We start from the raw sequence: 24,928 nt of genomic DNA, 5'->3' as shown, positions 1-24,928 counted from the left end.
CTTATCCGGTATCCTGTGCAAATTTAAGTATGCTCTCTCTAATTCTCTTTCTCACTCCCTCTTTCTCTCTCTCTCTCTCTCTCTCTCTCTCTCTCTCTCTCTCTCTCTCTCTCTCTCTCTCTCTCTCTCTCTCTCTCTCTCTCTCTCTCTCTCTCTCTCTCTCTCTCTCTCTCTCTCTCTCTCTCTCACTATCTCTCTCGGAGGAGGACCATGCCCCAGGACTACCTGGCCTGATGACTCCTTGCTGTCCCCAGTCCACCTGGCCGTGCTGCTGCTCCAGTTTCAACTGTTCCGCCTTGGCTATGGAACCCTGACCTGTTCGCCGGACGTGCTACCTTGTCCCAGACCTGCTGTTTTCAACTCTCTAGAGACAGCAGGAGCGGTAGAGATACTCTGAATGATCGTCCTTGAAAAGCCAACTGACATTTACTCCTGAGGTGCTGACCTGTTGCATCCTCTACAACCATTGTGGTTATTATTATTTGACCCTGCTGGTCATCTATTAACATTTGAACATCTTGGCCATATTCTGTTATAATCTCCACCCGGCACAGCCAGAAGAGGACTGGCCACCCCTCATAGCCTGGTTCCTCTCTAGGTTTCTTCCTAGGTTCCGGCCTGTCTAGGGAGTTTTCCTAGCCACCGTGCTTCTACACTTACATTGCTTGCTGCTTGGGGTTTTAGGCTGGGTTTCTGTACAGCACTTTGTGACATCAGCTGATGTAAGAAGGGCTTTATAAATCCATTTGATTGATATAAATCCATTTGATTATGAGGTTGGAATAATACTGTGAAATTGTGAAAATTATGAGAATGCCCTTTTAGTGTAAGAGCTGTTTGAAAAGACCGCGACAAACAGCTACTTTGGGCTCAAATCTCCGTATTTGCACTGAATGAAATTGCCATTTTCCACTTGTTTTTAAGGATACACCTCAAATATTGCCATCCTCCCACCTCAGCGTAAGTAATCTGATGTTAGACGGGTAAATTGCAGAACCTGGCACAAGGGGTACTTTTTCACATATGGAAATTTCCAACTAAAGTGTGTTGACATTTGCGCAGCCTTAGCGCCAGACAAAAATAGAGTCCATAGATTACTGTGTAAAACCACAACACTGATGTTTCACTAGAATTCCATGGGCACAGTAGCAAAAGCTTATTGCGTAAGTCCTTGCTGCTACAGATGTGGTCAAATATATTGGCACCCTTGCACTTTACAATGGAGTGCAATGGAGCAGAATGTTAAGATTTTCCATTTCAAAACTGGTTGATTAGCTATTTTTACCATGTAGACACCTGCAACTTACCACAGTTGAGATAAATTACACAGTAAACAAGAATAATTGTCTCTAACCAAATTCATTTAAATGTTGAATAATTTAGTCCAGGCCATTCTTTTTAGTTCAAAGTGAAAAATCTCCATTTCAGTTTTGATTAGTTTCTTCTTGGTCCTGTGCAGTTGTAAATCAAACAAATATACGTGTGAACACCAAACGTTTTTTTCCATTTCTGTAGCTATTATACACGTTAACCATCTGTAATAATCAAACCGATGCTGTGCAAACATGGAATGGATTATATTTGGAACACTTGCATTAGTAGTCTCTATTCCTCCATACTTGGCACGGACTTTGGGTTCCTGGATGGTGAGCAGGTTGGTACCTGTGACGGTGATCAAGGTGCTACCACTGAAACACAAACAGAAGCATGGTGGTTAAGAGCTATCAAGCTATGCTAAAGACCTGCTAGTTATTGCATACTGGTGATATGGGCAGAGAGAGAAAAAGGAATGAAATAAGAACTTCCGTGTAGCAGAGGTGCTCTTTTGCTACAGCATGTTGTTTGTATGATTTATCTTACAGTACTGTTGGGATTCAGAGGAAAGGGAAGCAGTCCCCTCAAAGGTCCCATGAATTCGGATTTTATATGCATTAGATACATCATCCCCCATACTGTCTATTGTGCTTTAAGTGTCATGGTGAAATGGCTACAATGGGACTGTGTGGGCGTCTGTGTGTGGCTTTGGGGATCATGTTGTAATCTCTGTGTGTTCCTGGGTCATTACTGGCAGTAATAGATGGTTGGGCTGAGTTTCTTTTCAGGACTCTCCCAGGACCCTGGTTATGCTCTGAGAGGCTCCAGCCTGTTGGCTGGGAGAGGAGAGGAAAGGAGAGTAGAGGAGAAGAGAGGAGAGGAGCCAGGCTGGGATCACCACCACTCACTTCACTATACTCCAGCTGGGCTCGATGCTGGAGATGGTGGGGTCCTCTGTGTAGATGTAGCGTGTGTCACTGCTGGTGACTTCAGCTTTGTCAATTAACAGCTTGATTGACGCGGGGCCTGAGCCAGACAGTGACGACGGTGTCACACACACAATGTCCCTTTTGGTCCTCCTGTGTGGGTTAGGCAGAGAATGTCATATAGTAGTATCTCATCGAATTAATTCACTGTCTGAAATGACACTCAAGACAATGTCATGCTGTCACACTGTCACTGTCACAGACAGAGTGTGTCCAGAATGTTCAGTTCAGAGTGTACTGCACAGACAACACTGCACTACTGTACGACCACAGTCCATTCCCCTGACGTGGGGTCAAGATGACTGACTACTCACTTAACAAACAGACACTCCTCCTGGGCGATGAATACAGTGACAGTGCTCCCAGCGTCCAGATGACGGCCTGATATTGTCAGCCTGGTCCCCCCAGACACGGGGCCCTTCTCCGGGCGCACACGGTTGAAGCTGGGGCTCTGAGAGAGGAAGGAAACTCACTGTTAACACCCAGCACACAAAACATTTATACAGTTTTTGTAAAAAGCTACAGTACAACAAACCGATTCCCATTATATTTCTGGTAATTGCTGCAACACACTGCACTACAGTAAGTGTTTTCAACAGCACAGTGACAGTGACATGAGTGAGAATGTTACTTTTTTCTGTAATTAGCTACATACGTAATTGCTCCATTCACATGTATTCATTTGGCTGGGAGCTGCGTTTGGGTTCTGGTGGAATAGAACTGCAGGACTGCTATTGATTGCTTGTTTAAGGGCAGCAGTCAAGCCCATTCATTTCAGTCAGCTGCCCGCCTTGCAGACTGAGGAGATTATAAACTAGCGCCACATTCCTGTTTCACCGCTGCTTAATGCTCTGTTGGGATAGCTGGGTAATTACTGTATGTCACATTGGCAGGGTTGGGTAGGTTACTTTCTAAATGTAATCCGTTCCAGTTACTAGTTACCTGTTCAAAATCGTAATCAGTAATGTAACTTTTGGAGAACCCAAACTCAGTGGTGTAATCGGATTACATTCAGTTACTTTTAGATTACTTTCCCCTTAAGAGGCATAAGAAGAAGAATATATTATCAATTGAACAACATATATTGCAGGATAAATCCATGTTAAAGTTTACATAGCTGGCCATATATATGGATGTTACATTTTACTTTGTTGGGTTGGTTATGTAGGCTTCTTCTAACCCATTGCTTTCTACTACATAATAATAATATGATTAAATTAGACCTTTACATCAATATATTTAATTTATAAGTTCAAAAATGGATGTAGCAACTACAGATTGCCCCTTTAAGATTGCTCCAAAGCTTTACATGGGCTTGCTCCTAACATCTTTACGATTTGGTCCTGCAGTATATACCTACACGTATGCTACGGTCACAAGACGCAGGCCTCCTAATTGTCCCTAGAATTTCTAAGCAAACAGCTGGAGGCAGGGCTTTCTCCAAAAGAGCTCCATTTTTATGGAATGGTCTGCCTACCCATGTCAGAGACGCAGACTCGGTCTCAACCTTTAAGTCTTTATTGAAGACTCATCTCTTCAGTAGGTCCTATGATTGATTGTAGTCTGGCCCAGGAGTGTGAAGGTAAAAGGAAAGGCTCTGGAGCGATGAACCACCCTTGCTGTCTCTGCCTGGCCGGTTCCCCTCTTTCCACTGGGATTCTCTGTCTCTAACCATATTACAGGAGTCACTAGCCTACTGGCGCTCTTCCATGCCATCCCTAGGAGGGGTGCGTCACTTGAGTGGGTTGAGTTACTGACGTGGTATTCCTGTCTGGGTTGGCGCCCCCTCATGGGGTATACTCGGCCTTGTCTCAGGATAGTGTTGGAGGGCCAGTAGGAGGCACTCTTTCCTCTGGTCTGAAACAATATCCCAATGCCCCAGGGCAGTGATTGGGGACGTCTTTCGGATGGGACGTTAAACAGGTGTCCTGAATCTCTGAGGTCATTAAAGATCCCATGGCACTTATCGTAAGAGTAGGGGTGTTAACCCCGGTGTCCTGGCTAAATTCCCAATCTGGCCCTCAAAAAACATCACGGTCACCTAATAATCCCCAGTTTACAATTGGCTCATTCATCCCCCTCCTCTCCACTGTAACTATTCCCCAGGACGTTGCTGCAAATGAGAACGTGTTCTCAGTCAACTTACCTGGTAAAATAACGGATAAATAAAATGTAATTAAAGGATGGTAATTTGGTGGTTGAAGATATCCCTCTAGTGGGGTGGGGGCTGTGCGTTGGAAAAGTGGGTTGGGTTATATCCTGCCTGTTTGGCCCTGTATGGGGGTATCATCAGATGGGGCCACAGTGTCTCCTGACCCCTCCTGTCTCAGCCTCCAGTATTTATGCTGCAGTAGTTTATGTGTCAGGGGTCTAGGGTTAGTCTGTTATATCTGGAGTATTCCTCCTATCTTATCCGGTGTCCTGTGTGAATTTAAGTATGCTCACTCTTTCTCTCTTTCTTTCTTTCACTCTCTCTCTCGGAGGATCTGAGCCCTAGGACCATGCCTCAGGACTTCCTGGCATGATGACTCCTTGCTGTCCCCAGTCCACCTGGCCGTACTGCTGCTCCAGTTTCAACTGTTCTGCCTGCGGCTATGGGACCCTGACCTGTTCACCGGATGTGCTACCTGTCCCAGACCTGCTGTTTTCAACTCTCTAGATCGGCTATGAAAAGCCAACTGACATTTACTCCCGAGGTGTTGACCTGTTGCACCCTCGACAACTACTGTGGTTATTATTATTTGACCATTGCTGGTCATTTATGAACATTTGAACATCTTGGCCATGTTCTGTTATAATCTCCACCCGGCACCCCTCATAGCTCGCTTCCTCTCTAGGTTTCTTCCTAGGTTTCCGGCCTTTCTAGGGAGTTTTTCCTAGCCACCGTGCTTCTACACCTGCATTGCTTGCTGTTTGGGGTTTTAGGCAGGGTTTCTTTACAGCACTTTGAGATATCAGCTGATGAAAGAAGGGCTATATAAATACATTTGATTTGATTTGATTTAAGTCTATCAAAAGTGTGTGATTTTGTACATGTGTCCGTTAGGCCTATGGATAAAAAAAATTGTCAGTACTAATTAGATTGAGCAATAAAAGCCCCACTTTTATTCCATAGGTTGGGATCCTCACTATGCAGCTGTTGCAAGAGCACATTTTTCACTGGTTTCAAAATCAATGATTGATAGGCAGCTTAAACTTCTTCAAATCAACCATTATTGGGTTCAAATACACATTTAGATTTCTGAACAGCCGTCCACAACAACCACAATCCATAAGGCACAAATAGCTCAATGAGAGAGCAGCAGTGTGATTCACATCAATGCGCTATGTAGATATCAATAATAAGTGATATCAATATCGCTGTAGAATGCACCACTGCTCTCATCCTTACCTCCAAGCGTTTATGTTGGAAAGTCTTCAGACGCTGACAGCAGTTGCACCATTGGAAGACATAGCCTGGACTGTAGTCTACAAAAGCTTATTCTTGCTCTATTCCCGCGATCCATCAAACACATTTGGTGTGTCATCATAGTGGTCTCTGACTTGAGGTCAGACACGCTCAGGTGGAACAAACTTAAACTTGCGCCTTCTTTCAATGCTGATTTGAATTTGATTGAGAAAACCTTTTTTTTTTTTGCAAACATCCTTTCTGAATTTAAAAGTAATCCTCAAAGTAATCATCAAATTTTTCGAAAGTATCTGTAATCTGATTACATTTTTTGTTGTTGTTGCCGGTAACGTAACACATTACAGTTTCCGTTTCTTTTGTAATCTCTGACATGTAACATCGGCCACACTTTCTTTCACAACACGTTCACCATCTCTGTATTGCAGCATAAGACTAGTTAGTTGCCGGGGAAGGACCACTGCAATTGATCGGGTATCCTTCCTTCGCCTCCGGAAACGGCCAGACACTTTCTTCACAGTCATCTTTCTGGGAAGAGATGGGATCATGTGGGGTCATACGCACCACAAAGGAGTAGGTCTGGGATGACTGAGTGCGGTACTCTGCACTGCACACCCCAATACACAGCTCCACTGGGCCACCTGGAGAGTGGGGCAGTAGCGCCTCGGCCATGTCACACACGATCCTGAGGGACAGAATACACTCAGCTGTCAGTCAAAGGCCCACTGCTTATGTTGCCTAATGTTAAAAGGAAATAAAGGTAGAAGACATATGACCAAGTATCACTAATTTACTGGCATACCATTCAAGTGAAACCCTATTGACAAAGTCACCACACTCACCTCTCAGCGCTGATGTACTCGGAGGGCACAGGGTTACAGCGAACCCCAGCCACCTGGACGTGGGCGATCTCCCGCACCTGCAGCCCGAGGTTCTCCCCCTCGATCGTCACTCGCGTGCCCCCCTCTTTGGGCCCCGTCAACGGGCGGATCTGTCCATGGAAACAGGGTCAAGGTCACGGAGAAGCAATCTCCCTGTCAGCATGCTCGCACACAGCAGAAGGCCTGGGTTCTGAGGCTCTAGAATGAAACACACCCATACAGTATTATACACAGTATATCTCTGTGCTCCAGTCTTACCATGGTGATGCGGGGGTGGCTGCAGCGGACGTTGTGCCTGCCGGGGTGCATCCAGTTCTGCTCCGGCGTCTGGCAGTGCTGCTTCAGGAGACACTTCTTGTTGTCCAGGCACCAGCCACACTCAAACGCTGTGCTGGCCTTCAGACACAAGCCACAGCTGTCCCTCTGGGCCTCACACTTATACAGCAGGGCTGAGCACAGACAGACAGACAGACAGACAGACAGGGTTAACACTCGTCTAAGATGGAGTCTGAGACAGAAAGGTGAGTGGTGAGGTGCGCGGCACTGTGCTGTCTGTATGTGACAGCACACGTCCTGAGCTGCTAATCTCCCTTTATCCCCTTGCTCAGCCTCGTCCTCGCTCCTACGCAGCCGCCTCGATAAAAACAGGTTTGAAGGTGAAGACGGTACACAGAGTTATTGACCAGTTCAGGAGGAGAACATAATCAAATACTGTGCAGCTAGCTACATGACTAGCTCTCTCCTCTCAGCTCATCTTCGCGCAGGGCCAATCGCCCAGTGGAGAGATGGTATCTGCAGTCTGATTGTGGAGAGCTACGAGTCTCTTTCAGAGTGGCCCGATGAAACCAGTGAGATAAAGCTCCTTTTGAGGGAAGTATTTTACAACCACCATGTGTCCCCGACTTGCAGTTATACAAGGTGTGTTCATACAAAAACATGGGACTGCATTTAATTCTGTATTTTTTTACATTTTACTCATCTACAAAAATCTTTGTCAATTTAACAGTTTTGAAGACAATGAGAAGAAAAAAACTGCCAAGGCTTAATCCACATTTGCGACTGAATTATCCCACTGAATATGATTTGTTGTGGTAGCCATAGCCCCAATCCCCATAGAGTGCCACTAGAGGGCTCAGCATGGGATGACCACGTATTTGACCAGTGTCTCTGCTGTTTCCCTGCTGTGTGCCAGTTATGTCTTCCACTTGTCCTTTACACTACTTCGCTGCAACACTATTATGAAGAGCGTTTCATTCTGAAAATGATAAAACAACATACCTTTCATGGTGGAAGGCTTGTCGATGAAGAAGTCTCCGTCCCAGACGATAGAGAAGTCAACAGGCAGGTCTCCCGTCTCGTCCCCATCATACCAGTACTGCAGGAAACACACACATATAAACCACGAGTCAATCATCATACTGTACTGATGGTGCATAAAGCCCAACATCATTCAGAGCATGACAAGCATTCATAGGGCCCTATTAATAAAGACAGTGGCACTCATTCCACTTATTGTGGTTTATGACTTGGCTCATCAGTATAAACTGAGTTCATGGCTGGCATGGCTGGCTGGCACAGTGCAGTGGAAACCATAATGCTATACTATACACTATACTGTACAACGAAAAACATTTAATCTGCTCTGTGTAACAACCCATTAGCCACCACTAGTCACAACATTCCATAGTTGTGAGGGAGTCAGGGAAACATAGTGGCTTTTTTGACAGACTAGGCTTTGAGTTAATCGTTTTTTTTTGCAGAGAGAGAGAGAGAGAGAGAGAGAGAGAGAGAGAGAGAGAGAGAGAGAGAGAGAGAGAGAGAGAGAGGGAGAGTGTTGCTGTTGCTGTGTGTCTGTCAAGTGAAGGAGGGGGTGTGGTTTTACTGCCTGTGTTTTAATTAGCAGCAATACTCAGAGCACTAAGCCAGCAGCAACCCTGAGAGAATATAGCTGATCAGCCACATTGATGCACGGCCAGAACACTTATGGGTGTTCTTAAGGAGGCAATGGAGGAATGAGGGCAGACTAAAAGCAAGCGAGGCCCTGAATTCAGGTTTAAAAATATAACTTATTTCAAACCACATTAAGATGACTCTCAGCAGATTCAAAGAGAGAGAGCAGCTACAGTATGACCACCAAGATGGAGATACAGTAGAACCTGTAGGTTCCTGTTTAACCGTTAAGTCTTTATGGCAGTATCAGATATGGCACGTTTATCCATCCATACCTAACCTTTTATCCATCCACAGCTCATCTTTATCCATCCATACCTAACCTTTATCCATCCACAGCTCATCTTTATCCATCCATACCTAACCTTTATCTATCCACAGCTCATCTTTATCCATCCATACCTAACCTTTATCCATCCACAGCTCATCTTTATCCATCCATACCTAACCTTTTATCCATCCACAGCTCACCTTTATCCATCCATACCTAACCTTTTATCCATCCACAGCTCACCTTTATCCATCCATACCTAACCTTTATCCATCCACAGCTCATCTTTATCCATCCATACCTAACCTTTATTCATCCACAGCTCATCTTTATCCATCCATACCTAACCTTTTATCCATCCACAGCTCACCTTTATCCATCCATACCTAACCTTTATCCATCCACAGCTCACTTTTATCCAGCCATACCTAACCATTATCCATCAACAGCTCACCCTTATCCAGCCATACCTAACCTTTATCCATCCACGTTGCCTAGTGGGTAGGAGCATTGGGCCAGTAACCGAAAGGTTGCTGGATCGAATCCCCGAGCTGACAAAGCAAAAATCTGTCGTTCTGCCCCTGAGCAAGGCAGTTAACCCACTGTTCCCCTGAGCAAGGCAGTTAACCCACTGTTCCCCTGAGCAAGGCAGTTAACCCACTGTTCCCCTGAGAAAGGCAGTTAACCCACTGTTCCCCTGAGCAAGGCAGTTAACCCACTGTTCCCCTGAGAAAGGCAGTTAACCCACTGTTCCCCTGAGCAAGGCAGTTAACCCACTGTTCCCCTGAGCAAGGCAGTTCACCCACTGTTCCCCTGAGCAAGGCAGTTAACCCACTGTTCCCCTGAGCAAGGCAGTTAACCCACTGTTCCCCTGAGCAAGGCAGTTAATCAACTGTTCCCCTGAGCAAGGCAGTTAACCCACTGTTCCCCTGAGCAAGGAAGTTAATCCACTGTTCCCCTGTGCAAGGCAGTTAACCCACTGTTCCCCTGAGCAAGGCAGTTCACCCACTGTTCCCCTGAGCAAGGCAGTTAACCCACTGTTCCTCTGAGCAAGGCAGTTAACCCACTGTTCCCCTGAGCAAGGCAGTTAATCAACTGTTCCCCTGAGCAAGGCAGTTAACCCACTGTTCCCCTGAGCAAGGAAGTTAATCCACTGTTCCCCTGTGCAAGGCAGTTAACCCACTGTTCCCCTGAGCAAGGCAGTTAATCCACTGTTCCCCTGAGCAAGGCAGTTAACCCACTGTTCCCCCGAGCAAGGCAGTTAACCCACTGTTCCCCTAAGCAAGGCAGTTAACCCACTGTTCCCCTTAGCAAGGCAGTTAACCCACTGTTTCACTGAGCAAGGCAGTTCACCCACTGTTCCCCTGAGCAAGGCAGTTAACCCACTGTTCTCCTGAGCAAGACAGTTCACCCACTGTTCCCCTGAGCAAGGCAGTTCACCCACTGTTCCCCTGAGCAAGGCAGTTAACCCACTGTTCCCCTGTGCAAGGCAGTTAATCCACTGTTCCCCTGAGCAAGGCAGTTCACCCACTGTTCCCCTGAGCAAGGCAGTTAACCCACTGTTCCCCTGGTGCGGATGACGTGTATCTCTGAATTCCTCATCAGTCCAGGGGCATGTTAACTGGGAAATCAGCTGTGGTATGTTGTTTTCATTTTTAATTCAAATGTATTTTTCACCACTTTTTTCTCACAAATTTCGTGATATCAAATTGGGAGTTACAGTCTTGTAACATCACTGCAACTCCCGTATGGACTCGGGAGAGGCGCCCTGCTTCTTGACACATTGCTCGCTTAACCCCGGAAGCCTGCCGCACTAGCCCGCCACAAGGAGTCGCTAGAGTGCGATGAGACAAGGACATCCTGCCTGGCAAGCCAAACCCTCCCCTTATCGGACGACGGTGGGCCAATTGTGCGCCGCCTCACGGTCGGCTGCGACACAGCCTGGGTTCGAACCTGGGAACGTAGTGACGCCTTTAGCACTGCGATGCAAGTGCCTTTGAACACGCTGTGGTATGTTTGACTGTGTTTGAATGTGTGTGACTATTTGTGTGTGTGTGTGTGTGTGTGTGTGTGTGTGTGTGTGTGTGTGTGTGTGTGTGTGTGTGTGTGTGTGTGTGTGTGTGTGTGTGTGTGTGTGTGTGTGTGTGTGTGTGTGTGTTGGTTCTTCTCTCCTTGTGGGGACCTAAAATCTCCCAAACTCCCTACGAGAATAGTAAAACAAGGAAAATTCTCTTTCGTTTGGGACATTTTCCATGTCCCCATGAGGACAAAGGCTATTGTAAGTTTAGGGGTTAGGTGTAGGGTACGAATTAGGGTTAGGGGTTAGTGGTTAGGTTTAGGGTTAGGGTTAGGAGTTAGGTTTAGGGTTTGGGTTAGGATTATGGTAAGGGTTATGTTTAGGGTTAGGGATTAGGGAAAATAGGATTTTGAATGGAAATACATTTTGGGTCCCCACGAGGAAAGAAGAATAAAACGCGTGTGTGTGTGTACGCTCACATGCCTGTGTGTGTGTGTGTGCACGCGTGTGCACATGTGTGAAGTCTTGAATCTTTGTGCAGCTGCTCTGCGAAATATCTGGGAGCAAGTCAAGCAGGGAATGCAACAGTGTGGGTGCTGAAAGGCTGAACTAAAGCCCACTGAACCTGTTGACACGTGGCTCCAAATGTTCTTACATCTCTATAGGGTCCAGTTGGTTCTGCAGGCACCAGTCCATAATTGAGGTAACTGCAGCTCCCTGGGTGGGGTCACTGAATTAACTTCCCCCAATCATATCGCTTCACAGTGTCACACAACAAAAACTCAACTCAACTTGAGACCATCCTCACTCCTATCCATCAAACAGACATATAAACTAGTTAACCTTTGTGGTCTCCGTTTTAACAGCCGAAAAAGGGAAAGTCTATCGAAAATGCCTCATTCAATAACAGCATTTCGGGAAATGGTTGATAAGGCCAACAATATTCTTCACAGTCCAATGAGGCGTTACATTTGTTCAGTAGGTAAACCAAATCAGGTTGGTGAGTTGACGGCAGCGTTAAAGCCTTGGCAGGTTCAGAAACAGATATTCATTTGTAAATATCTAGGTTGTTGTCATGCAGCCTTCCCAAGGCCCTGATAATGAAAGCCACAGGAGAGCCATACAATGTATTTCTGGAATTAATATAATATGCATTTCCTAGCCTTCTCCCTCTTTTTCAAGTGAAAGGCAGGCAGCTTTGAGGAGATTAGTGGATATGTGTAAATGGGGGGACGCTTTTGTGTTGGGCCATACAATGCAGCTTATCTCTGCCAGTCGTGAATTGATTTTCCTCCGGCCTTGGTTCCACTGGATCTGAGACTAGCGAGTGGAGACAAATTGGCCTGGTTCTGTCAGACATGTCTCTGGGATGACAACGAGGCGAGTAAGTGAGGTAATCTTACCTTTAAAAAAACAAATCCATCACTGGATACAGATACAAACTTGCGCTACCTCTGAGACAGAGACACTATTTTCATGATTTATTGTCTACTTATCCTTCGGTTTTAATGGGTTGCAAACAACAACAATGGAAGATATTCCTTTTGATATTCCTTTTGATCAATGAGAATTGGGTCTATTGAAGGGATTCATGCGAGAGGTACACAATGTAAGCAAGTTCATTTTACTGTAGGAATTGGAATGGCAGGTAGCCTAGTGGTTAGTGCGTTGGGCCAAACAAGGTTGCTTGTTTGAATACACGGGCTGACAAGGTGAAAATATGTTGATGTGCCCTTAAGCAAGGCACTTAAACCTAATTTGCTCCAGGATGGCCGTACTACTATGGCTGACCCTGTAAAACAAGACATTTCTCTGCTGTATGTGACAAAAAAATATTTATACTATATATCAAAGACGATACACGATACGTTCAGAGAAAAAAATACACATTTAGAATTTGTGTTTATTCAGAATAAAGTAATTAAGATTTCAATTAAGCCATTGAACATTGACACGGATCGACTGTAGTTATCTGCAGCGGCTCAACCACCAGTCTAAATGAAGAGGACAAATACTGTGAGTAGTAGAATTGGCTGCAACGGTGCCGTCGATGCTGGCTCCTTGTAGTGACAGAGTGAAAATCTATTTTCCTTAATGATGAAGCCTTTCCTGTTTCATTTAATTAAGTTTCAAAATTCGACCGACTTCAGCAAAATTACCTTTGAAAAAGGGCATTTCTCCCTTCACAAACATACACAGTAATTAATAGGGAGTCCATATTAGTGAACATAAATTATATTTTCTGCAAACCAAACTTTCATCATTATGATTACTGCACTAGGAAAAAATGTGTACTTCGTCACGGTGACAGATTTAAGGCCACAAGGTTTTGGTTAAAGAAACAGACAGGGTAATATGGAGTGGTCTTATTGCCCGTGAAGAATTGTGCCTGGTTCAGAGCTCACTCCATAAACACAGATGACCTGCATGTTGAGGCCATGCTTGAACTTGTGTCATCATATTTGAGGTAAGTGCTTTAACACAAGAAAACCAAAGCATACTTTTCACATGAGGACACCAAAGCATTCTTTGTAGATGACTTTGGGAATCTAAAAAAAAATGTCAGAGCAGGGGTAACGAATGCCCTGATTTCTCAGTTAGGGGCATACAGCTGAGGCTCTCTCCCCTTCCATTGCTAGTGCCTAAAACAAACAGGATGAAACACAGACATGATGAAACAGGCTCATAATTCATGCTATTGATTGATCACCTCGTTTAGTGGACAATTTATTCCACCAGAACCCACCTGCTACAGAGCCTCACAGGCACAATCCAGTATATCCAACCTCAGAGACTGACAGGGGTGCAATATGCAACAATCAAAATGGAAAGGATAAATACCATAGCATTAGACTGCCATTTTCTATGGTAAATACAACGAGCAGGTGTAAGATAAACCTACATGAAAATATATGCATGCAGTGTACAATATATCATATCCTACTACTTAGTGTGCACGGAAGCATGTTTACATTGACCATGAGGTGACATATCCACAGTATCACTAACATGTAGATTGTTCCATGCTACATCTTTTCCATTAGTGGGGCCTTTGGTGTCAAGAGAAGGGCAGGTCATTTCCATACATTCCACTTAGAAGCACCAAAGACGTTGATAGTCTGATTGGACACTTGATGAGAATAATAGAATAATGAGGGCATGCCGGTTCAGAAAGCCTGAAAAAAAGAACATGTAAGTGTTTTTATTCAAAAAAGCTTTGCCACCATCGTTCGGGAATAATGGTGTTCTTTGTGAGAGCACTTTCCATCAAAAGGGTAGTTCAGAACTTGGTCATTGTGCAAAAGGCTTTACTGTACGTTTCCTGGGTAACACCGCCAATGCCTGTCGCTAAGGGGTCAGCAGCGCTTAGCAACACTTACGTCCATGGGATTCATTTGGATTTCCTCTCATCTTGATACAAAAGATGAAAAGTCCCATGTATGCCGATTCAGCCTATCAAAGGTTTACATGTGTGCCAGGTGTAATCTGCAACGTAAAGCGTGCTGTCAAGCAAAAATGCACAAAAACCCTTTACATTATCTAAGCAAATGCTTATTGAGTTTCAACTGGAAAGACCGTACTTATCATTTACTTGAAAGGCAGTGTGTATATGTGTGGGGGGGTGTATCATACCGATTTACTCCGGCTGTGGCAGCACATTGTCTGCAGTACAAATCAAGCGGGGAGACAGATAAAAGAAAGAAACAAGCAGGCCTGCGTTTGAGCTGAATTACAGTACATCTACGCCTTTCGACGTGATACCAAGTCACATTTCTGAAGGATATCCCACAGTTGGGGAATGTGATTGATGGATTGATGTGGATCAGCATGAATTATCACACAGTGTTGTCTCCTCTTTATGCATATGTACCTTACAAAAAACGGTCATGCACTTCTCTTTGGATGGAGGATGCACCTGCTGCAGTAAAATGTAAATGACATGTATCCAGCAACGCCAGCAGGAAGCCAGTACCACAACGTAACGGTCTCTATTCTATTTAGCTGGAGAAAATTAATGAATGGAAATGCCAAAGTAGAGGCAGAGAGACGGAAGAGGTGGAGCATGGAAAGAGGATGGCGTGTATTTGACTTCGAGTTGTATGTGGGCAGAGGCAAGGGCACAACCTTGTGTTGTATTTATGCAGGATGTGCTGTCAGACATGTGTGTTGCTCTGGTCTGTTCACTGGTCTGTCTGTCTGAGGGCAAACTGTTGTTATCTGTCTGCATCACTTACACAGGGCTACTCGAGATCTGTGGCAGATGCTTCTTTCACATGCTGAACTGCACATCACGGGTCAAATTCACATACAACAGTCCTGGAAACACACGCACACCAACATGGACACACGAGCCTCGGGGCTAGTTTCTCTGGTGAATGACATATCTATGTACTGTATAGTGGATTTTTAAAATGTACTTACCAGGACAAACCAGCTGGCTCTAAATGTAGATAAGGGTGTACATACAGAGAGAGCATTGTGAGAGTGAGAAAGGCCAGGCGGCGGGAAACAGCAGAGAAGTGAGGGAGACGGGAGGGAGGCTTGTTGGTCCACTAGAATGGCCCCTCTCTCCCAGGGAGGGCCAGGAAGGGGCTCTCATTAGAAGAGAAGATCGTCACAGGGATAAGAGTGCTGATAAGAGGACAATTATGAGGCAGTGATGAGGTATTATGAGGGGTCTGGCTGTGTGTTTAGTTCCCATAGGATGAATCAAATCAAATCAGAGTTATATCTCTGTTCGTTCCCCCATGAGAACATTTACATCATCAAGCAGGGCCAAAGTAGCCTGGGCGCCAGTCTGTTTCTGCTCTCCTGTCAACTCCTTATGGAATCGTCATGCCAAACAATGACACGGAATACAAGGAGTGAAATGTTAACTAAGCAGACGGGTACCCAGGCTAAGGCCAAGGCTACAGCTGAGTCACAGAACGATCACTCAATCTCCGCATTACTCTACCTACAGTAACAGTTTTAAAGTAAGACCTGACAGTGAAATCACATTCAACTGCAACATTCAACTACACCAGAAGTTGAAGTTGCCCTGTCTGGTAAAACATACTGTCACAGCTGGTGAACATGTCCAGCAGCATGTTTAACCTAACTAACCCCCACATCAGTGGCCTCCCATCAAAGCAAAAGTGCTGACTGATACCTGAAAGTTATCAGTGAGGGGGAGACTAAACAGCAGATGAAATTGATTGATTCAGCATTGCCCATCTGAGGCCACTCACAATTGCATTAGCATGGACCCCATGGCCTCAAAGTCACCTGGCTGCAGCAGTCTTGACAGCCAATCGTCTTGACGGCCATACTGATTGATAGCCGTTGAGTGTGAGGGGAGGGAGGACTGAGTGTAATCTGCGGCATGTCTTCACTATGGCTAGATTACTATTCAGGAGAGATCCATCAGATAGGGGCAGAGACAGAGAAGAAGGGATGATGTGGCCCCAGCCCACTGTGTCACAGGTAATCACACTATCAATTCATCTAAAAATCCCCTCCAAACAGAGAGAGGGGGAGAGGGGGAGGGAGAAAGAAAGAGATAGAGACAGCAGGTAGTAGCTACCAGTCAGAATGGGGGAGGGGGGGAGAAAGAAAGAGATAGAGACAGCGGGTAGTAGCTACCAGTCAGAATGGGAGAGGGGGAGGGAGAAAGAAAGAGATAGAGACAGCGGGTAGAAGCTACCAGTCAGAATGGGGGAGGGAGAAAGAAAGAGATAGAGACAGCGGGTAGAAGCTACCAGTCAGAATGGGGGAGGGAGAAAGAAAGAGATAGAGACAGCGGTTAGTAGCTACCAGTCAGAATGGGGGAGGGAGAAAGAAAGAGATAGTGACAGCGTGTAGTAGCTACCAGTCAGAATGGGGGAGGGGGAGAAAGAAAGAGATAGAGACAGCGTGTAGTAGCTACCAGTCAGAATGGGGGAGGGGGAGAAAGAAAGAGATAGAGACAGCAGGTAGTAGCTACCAGTCAGAATGGGGGAGGGGGAGAAAGAAAGAGATAGAGACAGCGGGTAGTAGCTACCAGTCAGAATGGGAGAGGGGAGGGAGAAAGAAAGAGATAGAGACAGCGGGTAGAAGCTACCAGTCAGAATGGGGGATGGAGAAAGAAAGAGATAGAGACAGTGGTTAGTAGCTACCAGTCAGAATGGGGGAGGGAGAAAGAAAGAGATAGTGACAGCGGGTAGTAGCTCCCAGTCAGAATGGGGGAGGGGGAGAAAGAAAGAGATAGTGACAGCGGGTAGTAGCTACCAGTCAGAATGGGGGAGGGGAGGGAGAAAGAGATAGAGACAGCGGGTAGTAGCTACCAGTCAGAATGGGGGAGGGGGAGAAAGAAAGAGATAGCGACAGCGGGTAGTAGCTACCAGTCAGAATGGGGGAGGGGGAGAAAGAAAGAGATAGAGACAGCGGGTAGTAGCTACCAGTCAGAATGGGGGAGGGGAGGGAGAAAGAGATAGAGACAGCGGGTAGTAGCTACCAGTCAGAATGGGGGAGGGGGAGAAAGAAAGAGATAGAGACAGCGGGTGGAAGCTACCAGTCAGAATGGGGGAGGGAGAAAGAAAGAGATAGAGACAGCGGTTAGTAGCTACCAGTCAGAATGGGGGAGGGAGAAAGAAAGAGATAGTGACAGCGTGTAGTAGCTACCAGTCAGAATGGGGGAGGGGGAGAAAGAAAGAGATAGAGACAGCGTGTAGTAGGTACCAGTCAGAATGGGGGAGGGGGAGAAAGAAAGAGATAGTGACAGCGGGTAGTAGCTCCCAGTCAGAATGGGGGAGGGGGAGAAAGAAAGAGATAGTGACAGCGGGTAGTAGCTACCAGTCAGAATGGGGGAGGGGAGGGAGAAAGAGATAGAGACAGCGGGTAGTAGCTACCAGTCAGAATGGGGGAGGGGAGGGAGAAAGAGATAGAGACAGCGGGTAGTAGCTACCAGTCAGAATGGGGGAGGGGGAGAAAGAAAGAGATAGAGACAGCGGGTAGTAGCTACCAGTCAGAATGGGGGAGGGGAGGGAGAAAGAGATAGAGACAGCGGGTAGTAGCTACCAGTCAGAATGGGGGAGGGGGAGAAAGAAAGAGATAGAGACAGCGGGTAGTAGCTACCAGTCAGAATGGGGGAGGGGGAGGGAGAAAGAGATAGAGTCAGCGGGTAGTAGCTACCAGTGGACTGGGACATGTTTCGTATTGCGTCAGATGGGAATATTGACGAATACGCTGATTCGGTGTGCGAGTTCATTAGAACGTGCGTCGAAGATGTCGTTCCCATAGCAACGATAAAAACATTCCCTAACCAGAAACCGTGGATTGATGGCAGCATTCGCGTGAAACTGAAAGCGCGAACCACTGCTTTTAATCAGGGCAAGGTGTCTGGCAACATGACTGAATACAAACAGTGCAGCTATTCCCTCCGTAAGGCTATTAAACAAGCTAAGCGTCAGTACAGAGACAAAGTGGAATCTCAATTCAATGGCTCAGACACAAGAGGCATGTGGCAGGGTCTACAGTCAATCACGGACTACAAGATGAAATCCAGCCCAGTCACGGACCAGGATGTCTTGCTCCCAGGCAGACTAAATAACTTTTTTGCCCGCTTTGAGGACAATACAGTGCCACTGACACGGCCTGCAACGGAAACATGCGGTCTCTCCTTCACTGCAGCCGAGGTGAGTAAGACATTTAAACGTGTTAACCCTCGCAAGGCTGCAGGCCCAGACGGCATCCCCAGCCGCGCCCTCAGAGCATGCGCAGACCAGCTGGCCGGTGTGTTTACGGACATATTCAATCAATCCCTATACCAGTCTGCTGTTCCCACATGCTTCAAGAGGGCCACCATTGTTCCTGTTCCCAAGAAAGCTAAGGTAACTGAGCTAAACGACTACCGCCCCGTAGCACTCACTTCCGTCATCATGAAGTGCTTTGAGAGACTAGTCAAGGACCATATCACCTCCACCCTACCTGACACCCTAGACCCACTCCAATTTGCTTACCGCCCAAATAGGTCCACAGACGATGCAATCTCAACCACACTGCACACTGCCCTAACCCACCTGGACAAGAGGAATACCTATGTGAGAATGCTGTTCATCGACTACAGCTCGGCATTCAACACCATAGTACCCTCCAAGCTCGTCATCAAGCTCGAGACCCTGGGTCTCGACCCCGCCCTGTGCAACTGGGTACTGGACTTCCTGACGGGCCGCCCCCAGGTGGTGAGGGTAGGCAACAACATCTCCTCCCCGCTGATCCTCAACACGGGGGCCCCACAAGGGTGCGTTCTGAGCCCTCTCCTGTACTCCCTGTTCACCCACGACTGCGTGGCCACGCACGCCTCCAACTCAATCATCAAGTTTGCGGACGACACAACAGTGGTAGGCTTGATTACCAACAACGACGAGACGGCCTACAGGGAGGAGGTGAGGGCCCTCGGAGTGTGGTGTCAGGAAAATAACCTCACACTCAACGTCAACAAAACTAAGGAGATGATTGTGGACTTCAGGAAACAGCAGAGGGAACACCCCCTATCCACATCGATGGAACAGTAGTGGAGAGGGTAGCTAGTTTTAAGTTCCTCGGCATACACATCACAGACAAACTGAATTGGTCCACTCACACTGACAGCGTCGTGAAGAAGGCGCAGCAGCGCCTATTCAACCTCAGGAGGCTGAAGAAATTCGGCTTGTCACCAAAAGCACTCACAAACTTCTACAGATGCACAATCGAGAGCATCCTGGCGGGCTGTATCACCGCCTGGTACGGCAACTGCTCCGCCCTCAACCGTAAGGCTCTCCAGAGGGTAGTGAGGACTGCACAACGCATCACCGGGGGCAAACTACCTGCCCTCCAGGACACCTACACCACCCGTTGTTACAGGAAGGCCATAAAGATCATCAAGGACATCAACCACCCGAACCACTGCCTGTTCACCCCGCTATCATCCAGAAGGCGAGGTCAGTACAGGTGCATCAAAGCTGGGACCGAGAGACTGAAAAACAGCTTCTATCTCAAGGCCATCAGACTGTTAAACAGCCACCACTAACACTGAGTGGCTGCTGCCAACACACTGTCATTGACACTGACCCAACTCCAGCCATTTTAATAATGGGAATTGATGGGAAATGATGTAAATATATCACTAGCCACTTTAAACAATGCTACCTTATATAATGTTACTTACCCTACATTATTAATCTCATATGCATATGTATATACTGTACTCTACATCATCGACTGCATCCTTATGTAACACATGTATCACTAGCCACTTTAACTATGCCACTTTGTTTACCTTGTCTACACACTCATCTCATATGTATATACTGTACTCGATACCATCTACTGTATGCTGCTCTGTACCATCACTCATTCATATATCCTTATGTACATGTTCCTTATCCCCTTACACTGTGTATAAGACAGTAGTTTTGGAATTGTTAGTTAGATTACTTGTTGGTTATCACTGCATTGTCGGAACTAGAAGCACAAGCATTTCGCTACACTCGCATTAACATCTGCTAACCATGTGTATGTGACAAATAAAATTTGATTTGAGTCAGAATGGGGGAGGGGGAAGGGGGAGAAAGAAAGAGATAGAGTCAGCGGGTAGTAGCTACCAGTCAGAATGGGGGAGGGGAGGGAGAAAGAGATAGTGACAGCGGGTAGTAGCTACCAGTCAGAATGGGGGAGGGGGAGAAAAAAGAGATAGAGACAGCGGGTAGTAGCTACCAGTCAGAATGGGGGAGGGGGAGAAAAAAAGAGATAGAGACAGCGGGTAGTAGCTACCAGTCAGAATGGGGGAGGGGGAGGGAGAAAGAGATAGTGACAGCGGGTAGTAGCTACCAGTCAGAATGGGGGAGGGGAGGGAGAAAGAGATAGTGACAGCGGGTAGTAGCTCCCAGTCAGAATGGGGAGGGGGAGAAAGAAAGAGATAGAGACAGCGGGTAGTAGCTACCAGTCAGAATGGGGGAGGGGGAGAAAGAAAGAGATAGAGACAGCGGGTAGTAGTTACCAGTCAGAATGGGGGAGGGGGAGAAAGAAAGAGATAGAGACAGTGGGTAGTAGCTACCAGTCAGAATGGGGGAGGGGGTGAGAAAGAAAGAGATAGAGACAGCGGGTAGTAGCTACCAGTCAGAATGGGAGAGGGGAGGGAGAAAGAGATAGAGACAGCGGGTAGTAGCTACCAGTCAGAATGGGGGAGGGGGAGAAAGAAAGAGATAGAGTCAGCGGGTAGTAGCTCCCAGTCAGAATGGGGGAGGGGGAGAAAGAAAGAGATAGAGTCAGCGGGTAGTAGTTACCAGTCAGAATGGGGGAGGGGGAGGGAGAAAGAGATAGAGACAGCGGGTAGTAGCTACCAGTCAGAATGGGGGAGGGGAGGGAGAAAGAGATAGAGACAGCGGGTAGTAGCTACCAGTCAGAATGGGAGAGGGGGGAGAAAGAAAGAGATAGAGACAGCGGGTAGTAGCTACCAGTCAGAATGGGGGAGGGGGGAGAAAGAAAGAGATAGAGACAGCGGGTAGTAGTTACCAGTCAGAATGGGGGAGGGAGAAAGAAAGAGATAGAGACAGCGTGTAGTAGCTACCAGTCAGAATGGGAGAGGGAGAAAGAAAGAGATAGAGACAGCGTGTAGTAGCTACCAGTCAGAATGGGAGAGGGAGAAAGAAAGAGATAGAGACAGCGGTTGTAGCTACCAGTCAGAATGGGGGAGGGAGAAAGAAAGAGATAGAGACAGCGTGTAGTAGCTACTAGTCAGAATGGGAGAGGGGGAGGGAGAAAGAAAGAGATAGAGAGAGCGGGTAGTAGCTACCAGTCAGAATGGGGGAGGGAGAAAGAAAGAGATAGAGACAGCAGGTAGTAGTTACCAGTCAGAATGGGGGAGGGGGAGAAAGAAAGAGATAGTGACAGCGGGTAGTAGCTACCAGTCAGAATGGGGGAGGGGGGAGAAAGAAAGAGATAGTGACAGCGGGTAGTAGCTACCAGTCAGAATGGGGGAGGGGGGAGAAAGAAAGAGATAGTGACAGCGGGTAGTAGCTACCAGTCAGAATGGGGGAGGGGAGTAGTAAAAAAAACGTCAGGGCCTGAATATCAATCTCAAAGTGTGGTTTCTCTTTCTGTCAGATTGAGATGAAGCAGCGGAGTGTGAGGGAGGACTAACATTTACAGTTTAATGTGGTATACTCAATGTTTCAGCCTGTCCTTGTGTGGTAAACAGCCTCAAATGTTTACCTTTAGGTTTTTACTTTTTTATTTATTGAACCTTTATTTAACCAGGCAAGTCAGTTAAGAACAAATTCTTATTTACAATGACGGCCTACACAGGTGAAGTGATTAACGCACTAGAACACATCTATTTAATGCTGATTTCCTCACTATATTCATAGAGCTGTTGCATTGTTCACACAGCATCTGCAGCTTTATGCTTTGAACAATCTAAACCCCAATGCCCAATCCTCTAACCTTTGTGCACTCACTTAATAATTGTCTACCACAAAACTACTTTTCAATTTCATTTTAAATGCATAGCCGCAGCACGTGGGGCGGGGGTCAGAGAAAGACATAACGATGAGGGGGAGGAAATGAGTGGAAACAGATGGAAGGACAACAGTTGCTCTTCGCGGCAGGGTCCTTCCGAAGGCCTTCACAATGTAGTGCGCCAGACAGCATGTGTCAGCCAGGGAAAGGACAACAATCAATCCTAACCCGACCCGCTGGGGAAGGGCGTGTGTGCTGGATACGTGATCCTCATTATTAAATTGCCACGGGACATCAATTGTCCTGTCAAAGGACAGTGGCCCACAGCCTGACCTTTGACCTCCAGGGGTTAAGGGGGTTAGAGGGGAGACACTCCGTGGCAGAGGGCTAGTCAAACCCTACCCAAGGAACGCTCCAGAACCTCCACCCACACCACATTCCCTTTCCCTAGGTCACATTGTCCAACCAAATTAAGACCCGCATCCTGTGACTGGCTAATTATTTTACAAGATTCCCTGGGGTTACTGTGACAACCAGATGGGTCACAGAAGGCAGCCGTCTGTAACATTACTACGAGACAGAGGGAGTAGGAGAGAAAAGGAGAGAGAGATGGGGTTCTAAGGAGCAATAGAGAGGGAGAGAGAGAGGGGTAGAGAGAGAGGGGTAGAGAGGATACTCTCAATGTCAGCTCTTTGACATGCCACATTTTTCACTGGGATTGAGAAAACAAGTTTAATGCTCTGAATTGATGCCTTTGCTGATTTTGAGGATAACGTTTTTTTGTGATCAGTGACTCAGTGGAAAGTCACCTTGATTTTTCTGCCTATTATTTCCATGAGACAGAGAGGAAGAGAGGGAGAGGGGAGGCATACTCTTTCTTTATACACGCATTAGTAAAATACCTGTGGAAAACTAGTTCAAAAGATCGGTGTAAGACAAAATAGTTTTTACACTGGACCAAGAACTCAAATCCAACAACAATTCACATCATCTTTAACAGTGAATACTGTATAAATAACAACATTCTGCAGGGCCTGGAAATAAGGCTGTCAGGGCAGGTAAGTCATAATTATAGGCCATGTACTCACTGAGGTGTTCTGGCATTGGATACAGGAGCTGTTGAAGCGCACAGCTGGGATGCGTTGCATCTTGCCCTGGATGTTGAACACACACTCATAGTTCTTCTGTCCAGACTGAGGCTGAGGGAGGTTCCGGGCTCGCAGCGTGATTGGCCGAATGATCCCTGCAGGTACCAGGATGTCACTGGTGGGCAGGATCTGGGGACAGCCCTGAAAATCAACAAACAAAGTTACAAATGAACACAGCTCATTTTCTTTGTAAACTCATCAGAATACGGGATGCCAGAACTGAATAATAAACATAATCATTCATTAAAACTTGGTCTCCATACCTAAAGAAAATGTATTGATTCCAGTTTATTGAGCGGAAAGCAGCAGTGAGTTATGTCCATTAGCAGCTCTACTTTCCCAACAGAGCAGTGGTACAGCCAACCAGATGTGAAAGATCTGCACAGAGGCCATTAAAAGTGGAATAGTTTGAAACCAAAGCAAACGGAGGTTAAAATCCCCATTACACAGCTGTTGGATCCATCTCTGATTTTATGAGCCACAAATCATACTGATGAAGCGGGAAATTAATATCTTCCTTAGTCCTGCATGTCTGCCTGTGCTAGTGAGGTGAGCACAGCTCCAGAGCCCAGTTGGGGTCCAGGCATTTATTAAAGGGATTACTAGTGACAAAGGATCTCGGAAGTCACAGGAAAGTCACTATTGATGCAATGATTACAATCCAAGAAAATTGCTGATGTGCCCATCCCCAACCGAGATGCCACAGCAGGCTAATGTCCCTTCAGACCCCCTGTGTATTAAAGGATCTTTAGAAATAATCTGTTATCCATTTAGCGCTGAACAATAATCAAGGAGGCTGTAAAAGCAATTTGCCAGACTGGAGGTGATAAATCAGAGGCCTTGTCTGGGCAGGTGGAGGCGGCAAGCGGCGAGGAAGGCGGTGGGGTGGAGGGGAGGGAGAGAAGCCTCTGTCTGCAGGACAGATACACCGAGCACCAGCCAACACCATGGTAACAATGATGCAACTCCACAGCTCACACAGCCATAAATCTTGCGTCTGGCAAGCGGTTTGTAAAGGTTTGTATATTGGTGCATCAATAAATCTCATTTTCATATTCTGTGGATGAAGAGAAAGATTTACTTCCTGCAGGGAGGTGGTGGTGGTGGGCACAGGTGGTGGTGTTAGCAGGGTTCTGCCTGCAATATGAATCCGATTTATCAGCAGCACCATTGAATAACCTCCATCTCCATAGTGAGGACAGAAGGCTTCAGACTGGAGATGGTTAGCCTTTTGGAAATGATGAAATGATGAATGGCTCAGATCGCTTCTCAACCCTGCTTTGTCAATTGGCAAATTGACGTTCAAAACACCAAATAGATCCACTGATATCACATATGCCACATTGAGTCATCCGGGACCTAGCCTCAACACCTAGTTTGCCAGAAAAGGCAAAATTATGTCCAGTATGACAAATGTATACATCAAAGGTAATGTGAGTGAAAACATTTGTGAATAGCAAAACTTACCCTGGTAACAGCCAAATACATTTGACTACAT

The 24,928-nt window shown here is 46.4% G+C and overlaps 1 protein-coding gene across 2 annotated transcripts in view; it reads right to left on the bottom strand.

Annotated features, from left to right (window-relative positions):
• LOC124031957 (plexin A3) overlaps positions 1-24,928 on the bottom strand; it is a 148,808-nt gene that overhangs the window by 22,553 nt on the left and 101,327 nt on the right. For both annotated transcript variants that reach the window (XM_046343817.1, XM_046343818.1), the window contains exons 10-17: positions 23,371-23,571; positions 7,866-7,962; positions 6,846-7,036; positions 6,549-6,697; positions 6,271-6,391; positions 2,615-2,751; positions 2,223-2,393; positions 1,595-1,688 (exon numbers count right to left, since the gene is read on the bottom strand). In XM_046343817.1, coding sequence (XP_046199773.1) covers positions 1,595-1,688; positions 2,223-2,393; positions 2,615-2,751; positions 6,271-6,391; positions 6,549-6,697; positions 6,846-7,036; positions 7,866-7,962; positions 23,371-23,571 — 1,161 coding nt within the window. The remainder of the gene's footprint in view (positions 1-1,594; positions 1,689-2,222; positions 2,394-2,614; positions 2,752-6,270; positions 6,392-6,548; positions 6,698-6,845; positions 7,037-7,865; positions 7,963-23,370; positions 23,572-24,928) is intronic.

This window comes from Oncorhynchus gorbuscha, linkage group LG03, assembly GCF_021184085.1.
Source record: "Oncorhynchus gorbuscha isolate QuinsamMale2020 ecotype Even-year linkage group LG03, OgorEven_v1.0, whole genome shotgun sequence".
Taxonomy (NCBI): Eukaryota; Metazoa; Chordata; class Actinopteri; order Salmoniformes; family Salmonidae; genus Oncorhynchus; species Oncorhynchus gorbuscha.
Note: the sequence above shows the minus strand (reverse complement) of the source record. Positions and strands in the feature narration are given on the sequence as shown.